The following is a 10,840-nucleotide window of genomic DNA, read 5'->3' on the forward strand; positions in this document are numbered from 1 at the left end:
GGGGGCACGGTTCAGATCGGGACAAACGGCTGCAGCAGGTCATCAGATCCATCCTGGTCACCAGCCACACCATGGCGGACGCGTTGAGTTTGCCTCAGACCTGGTGAATGAGTCTGAGCCCAGTATGAGAGGCCGAGTGAAAATAAAAAGGGGCAGCAAACACCCTCGCCGAGCAGCGCACAATTACACGTCGCCTCTCGGTCGGACTGACCCACCTGCCCGTCGGTCCACTTCTCCTCCTTCAACCACCGAGCGCCAAAACAAGCAAAACACTAAACAAGTCACAACTTCTTCAGGCTGAACCATTCCAGCTCCCACTGAGCTCCGCCCTGTTGACACACTGACTAATCACAGCGCATGTTGATGGTCACGCTGGGCCACCGACCAATCACATGTCCACACCACCTCACAGGCGCTGCACGTCAATGAACACACCCAGCTGGTCAAACTAAAGATGTGATTGGTTGAAGTACATGACGATCAGCGACAACGTCCACTCCCCGTGTACTTTCACCTACAAAGGGTTAAACTGCTCTGCTCCCATAGAGACACAGGAGGAGGAATCTGATTGGATGAAAGTCTCTTAAAGCAGCTGCATGAAAACAGCTGAAGGCTGAAGGCAGAGCAACAGAGGAAGAGCTGAGACACGAGAACATGGTACATGGAGTGGATTAATGAAAAACTATTAAGTTATGAAATAGCTATAACTTAGTGACTCTGTTTAGGCCAGGAGAGAAGGCTCAGAGGCCCTGACGGCGCACCACACACACACACACACACACACACACACACACACACACACACACACAAACTTGAAACTGAGTTTGTAGAAACTAAAGAGAGAAAATAAATCAAACATCTGCTATCTTGCCGTTATGTCTTCTGTAAAAAAGAATGGCAGTAGCTGGAATTGAACTGCTGAAAGACTGTACTTCTGTCTGTTCTAGTCTTTTGACCACCATGACATCATCCATCCAGTCACCTGCGTCCATCCCCCGATGGGAGGAGCTACCATGCGAGGACCCACCTGCCACTAGGACTCTAAGCATTCAGTCAGTGGTGGTGGTTTAGTGGACACGACTAGCGGAGCCAGAAATGGAACCGACAACCTTCTGATTGAAGGACCTCCCTCCCCCTCTCCCCCTCCACTCTCCCACTGAGCTGTTACAGGTAGGGCTGCAACTGACGATTATTTTAAAAAGCGAATAATCGGTCAATTATTTTTTCGATTATTTGGATAAAAAAAAAAAAATTAAAGCATTGATTTGCATCCTTTTATTACAAAAACAGAAGTGACAGTGCAAATTCACAATGCAACAAATATTAACAATAAGAAATAAAGAAATACAATCAGAAAACTTAACAGGATTTGTTTAAACGTCAGAACTTACACTCTACACTCACAGACACACTCACAGAGATGCACTCACAAACACACACACACACACACACTCTCATACGCACACACTCAAACATATACACAGACACACTCACTCACAGAGACGCACACTCACAGACACACTCACTCAGAACTCACATACATACACACTCAGAACTCAGAGAACAAGAGATGATATTCCAGAAGTAAACACTCAATGTATCAACAGATAACTTACAGACTGCACTTTACCTAAACAAAGGTTATCCGTTAGATATGGAACTACAAATCCCAGCAGCACTTCCTCTGCATGAAGCCACATTATATCAGACTGTTGAACGCAGGTCTGTGTTCTGACCTCAGAGGAGATGTTTACTCGTTGCTTCTCTTGAAGCGGTATTTTAAAATGAAGACGTTATCTAACCCAACAGCGCAAACACGGGGAATGAAGGACTAGCTAGCGAGCTAACGACAACGGTTAGCCTAGCTGCTAAGTTATTGTACACGCAACGCGACTATGCAGTAACATACGAGAAGGTACAGCGCGCTGCAGAAGCTGCTGGACCTTCAGTCTGAGGCGCTCAACTGTTTTGTTCAATACTCAAACATCTCAGCGACTTATTGAGTGGCGTAATAATCGCACGACACAACGAATCGATAATGAAATTCGTTGCCAACTTTTTTAATCATCGATTTTTATCGATTTTATCGATTCGTTGTTGCAGCCCTAGTTACGTGTTCCACAGACCAGACCAACCCGACTCTGCTTGTGGATCCTTTGTTCAGCGTGAACGCATGAGAGGAAAACAGAGAACGGAGAACCTTTCCTTGCTGGTCCTTCAGCATTTGCAGATGCAATGATCCAAGTTCCCCTGAAGATGTCAACATATATTTGAGTTAGAAGCTTTTCACACTAATCCACAGAATCGTCCTAGACATAGAGGTCCTCTCTTCACAAAATCACATGCTTCAACCTGTGTCAGTATCTCTAAACCCACAGAAGATGTTCCCTCAGGTTCTTCATGACTCTACAGGAGCTGGTTAGAAGCTCTGAGACGCTGAGCTGGAAAGGTTCATCTAGGCTGGACCTCGGTTCCCCATCACACTCCCTTCTGGTCTGTTGGTGCTGGTCACACTGCGTGAGAGCTGAGGGGTCTACTCTGCTCGTCTTTTCTAGTTGTGTTTAAGTATTGTGTAGTCTGGGTAGGTAAAGAACCAACCAGATGGCTTATTTTATCAAATGAGATGCAAAAGACGTAGACAACCTGTTTTGTTACATTAGAAATGGGTTCTTCTATTCAAACAGTGTGTATCAACTTAGTAATTCTGTGTGTAGTTTGGTCACACTTTCTCTTCTGAATAATAATTAAAGTCAACAGATGAAGTGCTTTATCTGGAGATCCAACTGAAAGTTTAATTAATGACTCCTTATAAACCTCATTGAAAGGAGTTCCAACGCAGCAGTGAGTTTAGAGAGATAAAAGTTCTCAAGCAGGAGGATCTGATCACTGCTCTTCTGCTGTGGAGATGTCATAAAGAAAACAAGTAGTATGTATTAAAATATTTATAATTCATCTTTATGGAGCGAGACCTCGGCTTGTGATTCTTTATCAGATGTGATTCTGACTGACGTTAACATGTCTGTGCTCCCACGCCGCAACAAACAGCTGCTTAGTTGATGATGGACAGAACATTCATCTGCTTAAAGTATCTAGTATTTGCAGGCACTGTGGATAAAGGGTCTGTAACGAGCAGCAGTTGTGCAGTGGAGAAGGACCTTAAAGATCAGGATGTCAACATTGAAGAACTCTAGATCTTCTCAGTAAACGGTGGGAAGGTTAGTGATGCATGGAGCGTGCTACGCTACAGCGCTCCGCCTGTTATGAGATGCATTTGATTCAACAGCCGAGGCCTAACCTCGCACCCACCCCCGCCCTGACCGCCAAAGTGGACCAGTCCTGTCAGCCCTCATTGTTAGCCCAGGACGTCCACGGGCGCATGAGACACGCAAACACGAGGGAAACGTCCTACCTTCTCTCATCCACACGGGCCGGTTGTGGACTCCCTGCTCGTCAGAGACGGGGTGCTCTCTAAACTCCTCTTTCTGCAGACTTGTGTCCAGCGCCGCTGTGCTGGTCCTGGACTCTGCTTCCCTCTCTTTGGGTCTCCCTGATGGCCGGAGGAGTGAGGAACAAGAGAGAGGGGGAGGCTGCTGCTGGCTCAGAGCAGCTCCAGGATCCATTCACATGCAAATGGCCCAAGAAGCTTCCACTAATCCCCGAGAGGAGCAGGACGCCTCCCCACACCTCCCCCTCCCCGTCACAATCAGTTACCCGCCTGGGCTGAGCTGTCAGTCAGTGTGGGACGATGGGCAGGGCAATGCCAAGAGGCCCTGCACCTCAACCCACACGGGGACCCTTTATGGCAGGGTGCTCACTCATGTTAGTGAAGGGGCCACAAGCCCCATTGTGATCTCAAGTGGGCCAGACCAGTAAAATCACAGCATAATAACGCATAATTAACGACAATATTTCTCTTTGTTAAAATCATTGGTGAAGGTTTTTGGATGATAAACTCTATATTAAGGTATTTCAACAATTAACTAGAAACATAAAGACCAAAAACATCAGCCCCCTGTTTACCTGCCTGGGCTCTCCTCTGCAGATTCCCTCTCTTTGTGATGCGTTTATGACGTGACTTTCATGACGTGATCCATGTTTAACGACTTGCAACACAGTACCTTGTGTTGAAAAATTCAGTGAAATGTCCAAAAACGTTGTCCTCCATTTGCAGCTTGTACTTTCTGCCTAAATTTCATCAATGCCTGTTTTACTCCTGATCTTTGATAGAGCACCATCTGTAGCCCACTGAGACAGCATGGGTCCACTCACCTGCGACCTGGTCTGGTCCGGTCCGATCCGATCCAGCACTTCAACCAGAGCGCTAACAAAGGAAGTCACTGAATTGGTGTCTGTCCTTGGTACCAACTTTTCAATTATGGGTTAACTTCTCAATCCTTTAACGTCCTTTAATTTGTTTTCAGTGGGCGGGGCTTATCACTGCACACAGGTGCTGCCCTTTAAATCTCTCCAGACGAAGTTCAGACCTAACGTCTTACGGCTCTTTCAATCCGGCCCGCGTGAGGTCAAACATGAAAGATACATAAATAAGATGCAGCTATGAATGAAATACAACACTGCTTTTACTTTGAAGTGGTGCATGGACGTGCTTTTACTTTGAAGTAGTTTGTGTACGTGCTTTTACTTTGAAGTGGTGTATGTACGTGCTTTTACTTTGAAGTGGTTTATATATATGCTTTTACTTTGAAGTGGTGTATGTACATGCTTTTACTTTAAAGTGGTGTATGTATGTACTTTTACTTTGAAGTGGTGTGTGTACGTGCTTGTACTTTGAAGTGGTGTATGTACGTGCTTTTACTTTGAAGTGGTGTGTGTACGTGCTTGTACTTTGAAGTGGTGTGTGTACGTGCTTGTACTTTGAAGTGGTGTATGTACGTGCTTTTACTTTGAAGTGGTGTGTGTACGTGCTTTTACTTTGAAGTGGTGTGCATGTGCTTTTACTTTGAAGTGGTGTGTGTATGTGTGTGTGCTTCCATAGCTTCACCAACAGGCTCGTTGAGGACTTTTAGACTAGAGCCTGAGTGAAAGTCTTGTTGTGTAGTTGTTGTGTAGTTTGTGTTCTCAGAGCAGCGGTGCTGCCGCGAGCCGCTCAGCCTCACAAAGAGAAACACAGTCAGTCTCTCAGGACTCGCTGCAGCTCACAGTCCAGACCGAACTTTACTGTTGAAAGCTGCTGACCCCGCGGTCTGATCCATGCAGAGCACTTTAAAGCAGCATCACTTCTGGATCTTTACTCTTCTCTCCAAGAGGAGAACTTTCCTCCCATCACAAGATGTTCAGTGCACTTGTTCAAGACAACACAGACTGGACTTTATCACTGAGGAAGAAAAACTGAACTGAAAACATGAAAAACACTTATTGCTTTTGTATAAAGTGAATCAACTGCTGGTCTTTAACATCTTTAAGGTAAGAAACAGACTGAACATGGACCAAAGAAGGAGTGGTTTGTCCCTCACAGGGACCCTTACTACTGAACATGGACCAAAGAAGGAGTGGTTTGTCCCTCACAGGGACCCTTACTACTGAACATGGACCAAAGAAGGAGTGGTTTGTCCCTCACAGGGACCCTTACTACTGAACATGGACCAAAGAAGGAGTGGTTTGTCCCTCACAGGGACCCTTACTACTGAACATGGACCAAAGAAGGAGTGGTTTGTCCCTCACAGGGACCCTTACTACTGAACATGGACCAAAGAAGGAGTGGTTTGTCCCTCACAGGGACCCTTACTACTGAACATGGACCAAAGAAGGAGTGGTTTGTCCCTCACAGGGACCCTTACTACTGAACATGGACCAAAGAAGGAGTGGTTTGTCCCTCACAGGGACCCTTACTACTGAACATGGACCAAAGAAGGAGTGGTTTGTCCCTCACAGGGACCCTTACTACTGAACGAAACCTGTTCATAAATAAATAAAACAGATGTATGAACTATATATGTATGTATGTTAACTTGTTGCTCCAGAGTGCTGTTATATTGTTCTGATAACATTACTTTAACATAAAAGCTGCAATTCACTAGTTTTTATTTCATTATTAAATTACCTGATTGATTGCATGATTTAATGATTAATTATCAACATTAAGTTTCAAATTCAATAATAATAATAAAATACTAATAATAATCATTATTCATTCAGAATGAATAGTCCGAAAGAATTTAAAACACATTCTTTAAGAGCTTTTGTATCCAAGCCTGAAGTTTGTGTCATTTAGGAGAGCCAACAAGAGGAATGGTTTAGCGCTTTAGACGTTCAGGGTGTGCTGATGGATTCACAGCATGGAGTACCATGCAAGAACACATATTCATATGCCTTTGTGAGGACGATCAATCATAAGCACAGGAGTCAGAGTAATGTGGCATGTCAGAGAAGAGAAAGGGAAGTGAGCACATCAGCTGCTCCACTTCCTGTTCCCGTATCTCCATATTGAGCAGCTTCTATAGTTCAATGAATAAACAGTCCTCATATGAAAACTGTGAGAAGGTAATAATGCACTTGATCTTCTCATTTCCCAGGAACTGAAATATGTTTATGACAACATTTGAGACCAGAAACAGGAATTCAGTGACATAAAGCTCCACCAGCAGGGATGGCAGAGTGTCTGACAGGTCGCTGGGAGCACTGGCAGGAGGCAGAGAGTCTGACAGGTTGTCTTCCTCCTGTCAGGGTGTCATGGTCGTTGGAGCAAACGTGACAAAAAGTTATTTTTCTGATTAAAGTTTTGAGCTTTACAAAATATCTCCAGTCATGATTCTCTATTCTTCTGCCCTCCTTGTTAAAGAGAGCAGTGTGCAGGTTGATGGGAACCAGTCCTGTGTGTATTCTCCATTGGATGACTCATCCACAAGCCCCGCCCCTTTGCCTGACAGACTGAAGGGTGATATACACTCTTGCAACTGCAACTGTGTCTGGCCACGCAGTTGCATTGACGGACTCGTGTTGGTTTATAGTTCCTGTGTTTTTCATACTCCAGACCAGCAGGTGGAGCAACGAGCGTTTAGAGTGGACCTGCACACCGACGTTCACGATATCTCCCTCCAGGAGTTCACCTCCATCTTTGTGTCCTGATACTCCGTCAGATGGTTTTATAAATGCTCATATTTGTGGACCTCTTCAGCCAAACGTTCTTCAACAGGATCCATTGTTCCTGTTTCTGCTGTGGCTTTTAAAAACAGAGGTATTATGCTGTGAAACCGGACATGAGAGACTCAGAAAGGACGTGGTTAGCGGACCAATCACAGCCTTGCTGCTGAGAACGGCTCGTGTAGCTTTGAAGGAAAATCCGAAAGTTTGGGCGACGCACACAAGCACGCAAGATGGCTGATGGGACTACGCAAGAGGCCATTGGGGGTCTTGCAGGTCTTGCGTGTTTGCGTCTCTGCGTAAAACCCGAGTATAAAGGAACCTTCATGGAGCAGCTAATGCTTGAGCTTGTTCATCTGGATCTACTTTATTAAAGATAATATCTCTTGTTCTCAGCAAAGACAGCACTTTGAACTCCAGGAAAGGTGCGACACAAAGGAAAACCAGGAGGGGCCGCTTGGGGATTAATAAAGTATAGATCTACCTAAAACAAAATGTAAATATGTATTTGTGAAGTGTGTAAAAGACAATGTGTAATCCATAATGAACCCCTGATGGCTTTGATACGGACAAAGCAGTTCTACATGCAGTGTACTGCAAACACATGAATGATATTCATATCCAACATCAGACAATAAAACCAGAACCAACTTTTCTCCACCATGTGATGCTAATGATGCTAATGATGCTAATGATGCAACCCGTGACCCGTATTCCTGCTAATCTGTTTCCTCTGCCAACACACCCGTATCACCAGCAGCAAACTGGTTTCACATGTTCACGTCAAGTGAGACACTCTGAGAGCCGGGGCCCGGCGGTGCGAGCCCGGGGCCCGGCCCGAGAGGCTTCTGACACAACGCGGCCCGGCGGCCTGAAAACAGGAAGGAGAGCTGTTCTTTACCTGATGTGGAGACACAGCAGTCAGCAGTGACACACTCACAACAGAGCAGGATGTCATATCTGCCTGTGTGTGTGCAGAGGGGCGTGGTGTTGTGTGTGTGTGTGTGTGTGTGTCACAGGATGATGCGTTTCCTGGCCTGTGGGGGAACCGTTTCCTGGTTAGATCTTCTGCTGGCTGTATGACTCAACAACAACATACTGTCACAAGGTCTGAAAGCAGTTTTAGGAAAGAAAAAAAAGAAACATGCACTTTATTAGTTCCCTCGGGGAAATTCTTCTCTGCATTTGACCCGTCCTTGAGTAAGGAGCAGTGCGCTGCCCTGAGAGGCGCCCGGGGAGCAGCTGGAGGTTAGGTGTCGCGCTCAGAGACACTTTGACGTGTGAACTGTGGGGTACTGGGAATGGAACCGACTACCTCCTGGTAACGGGACGACCTCTCATCCCCTGAGCTACAGCCGCCGCTAAATGAAGACGCGTCACCTTTCTGTCCCTGATCCTCACAGTTCACATCCCGAAGACCGAAGAGAAGGCAGCCTGGAGGCCGGTGAACGCGTTACTCATGGGCTCGCCCTCTGGAACTGGGCTCAGACTTGTTCAGAACAGTCTGAACAGAGACTGTGACTTCAGGCTCTCCCCCAACACACACAGCTGTCTGGAGGGTTTCACTCTACATCTGTCCGCTATGTTAAGTTGAAACTCTGGAGGAAGACCACATATCCATGTGTTGGGAGAGCGGCTCAGTGGACCGGTGCGAGGGTCAGCTGGACCTCGCTGCTAACGGCTAAGGAGCTAACTAAAGTTTACGCTGCAGACGGCCAACATGAGCCGCTAGTGCTGTTTCACACGGTGCCTTAGAGACAAACCTATGCCCCGCCCCCCGCTGCGAGGAGCTCCTCACTGGGCCAATCACAAGCTTGCAGGTCACAAACACATTACATGCAGCCTGATGATGGGCGAACACACACACACACGCTTCAGTGAGCTGACACCAGGGCTTCTCTCCGCGTGGTTCTCTCCGTGACTCACCACACTCTGAGTGCATGATGAACGTCCTCGTTGGTTTGGTTTCCAGAGAAAGTCCTCCAGCTCACGGTCTTGATGAAACAGCGTCATCCTGGCGGGTGGACACCTCATGCAGGCATTATGGACTGGTACCTTGTGAGGTACCAGTTGCCCATCAGGACTAACTCACATCCACACACAGCTAAGGGGTCTGGCCCAAGGACACATAGAGATGGACTGAGAGAGTCAGGAATCGAACGGCCGATACTCTGATTGAAGGACAACCCTGCTCACCACTGAGCCACAGTCGACTGCTTGAAGCGACACCACACACTGCATCCTGATCAGTCCCGCTGATCAAACTGTATCAGAGCACGTCTGGAGCACGCCAGGCTGAAGTCTGATGTCACCACTGGACTCATGATCCACACGCAGTCGGGATGGAGATGGTTCCATGTTGACCTGCTGGAGTCATATTTCATCAGCCATTCTCACATGAGTCCATCAGAGGTTCCTTTAGTATGAACAGCACGCGTTGTAGTGTCGGTTACGGCCAGCAGAGGGACTCCAGCAGCCCCTCTGCTGGCTCTGTGGCTGGAGGTCCTGTGGGTTGGAGTCTACCGGCCCCACAAGGACTCAGCGCTTCCCCCAGGTGGTGACAAAAGGAACACACAGAAGCTGAGCAGAAGAGAGTGTGTCTTCATCTCAACTACTGACTGTGGAGCAAAACTAAACTGGCTCATGCATCTATCGATCGATCGATCTATCTAATATATATATATATATATATATATATATATATATATATATATATATATATATATATATATATATATATATACACACACACATATATATGGGCCATTCTACCAAATTTGTGTAAAGTGCTGTCCCCCAACAAGAAAAAGAAAGTAAGAATATATTATGGTCTATTTAAGCCCAAGGCATTACATTAGAAACTGATAAGCTAAATATATATAAAATCATCATTCATAGGATATTTTCTATTGGGAAGCAGCTGTCCCCAACCCTGACCTCTACATTTCAATTCCTGTAAAAGACACTTAAAACAATTTTTAGATTTTTTTAATTAAAAAACTATACCCAAAAAAATCATGTCCTTACCGAAACACAGCAGTTTTAGTTCATTAGCTGAGTCTGTCTTTTAGCCACAGCCCTGAATTTTTGACTGGGCAGTGACACAACCATCCCTGTGTCTCATGGCTGAACATCAGGAGATACCTCCCATAATTCTGCTATAAATGTGATTCCAAAGGTTGAAAGTCAGCATGTAGCCTTCAGAATCTTCACTACCGAAACATATATTTTCTTCAATTAAGTAAACTTCTTGGGGTTTTATGTTAAGTTTGATGTTTTTATGTGTGTACACCTCTTCAATGTGTGAATGCTAGCATCCACCTGCTAGCATTCTTTAGTTATGCTCAACGTTAGCTAGAAATGTCACTACCAAACGTTAGCATAGGTTCCAGTCGTGACGACATTGAATGGTGAGCAGTTCAATCCATCATTTTGAAGTAAATATGTTGTGTGGATTAAATGATAAACATGTAGATAATAATGATTTCTATCTGAACTTGTTCAGGGGAGAAAGAACCATAAAACACCAAAACGCCAAAAGAAATTATAAAAAGTGGAGCAGAGAGAAAACAGACAAAGCGAGAGGGACGACCCAGAGAAACAACACAAATATTTAAGGAAGGAAAGAGAAAGAAATAAGAAACAAGAGGAAGAAGGAACGTTTAAATGTATCAGAGATTTATCCAACAGGGAGTTATGAGTTAAAATTAAGCAATAAGGTTGAGGAAATATGAAACAA

At 45.4% G+C, this 10,840-nt stretch overlaps 1 protein-coding gene across 2 annotated transcripts in view; it reads right to left on the bottom strand.

Annotated features, from left to right (window-relative positions):
- Positions 1–10,840, bottom strand: part of septin12 (septin 12) — a 61,270-nt gene that overhangs the window by 18,239 nt on the left and 32,191 nt on the right. Inside the window, exon 1 of one of the 2 annotated variants that reach the window (XM_068596127.1) lies at positions 3,410–3,578. The exons of the other annotated variant lie outside the window; for it this stretch is intronic. Within the exon in view, the coding sequence (XP_068452228.1) occupies positions 3,410–3,419 (10 nt within the window). The 5' untranslated portion in view covers positions 3,420–3,578. Of the gene's footprint in view, positions 1–3,409; positions 3,579–10,840 lie in introns of those variants that run through there. 2 annotated transcript variants of the gene reach the window in all.

Source organism: Clinocottus analis, unplaced genomic scaffold, assembly GCF_023055335.1.
Source record: "Clinocottus analis isolate CAN_PGR_092001 unplaced genomic scaffold, fCliAna1.0.p SCAF_34, whole genome shotgun sequence".
Classification (NCBI taxonomy): domain Eukaryota; kingdom Metazoa; phylum Chordata; class Actinopteri; order Perciformes; family Cottidae; genus Clinocottus; species Clinocottus analis.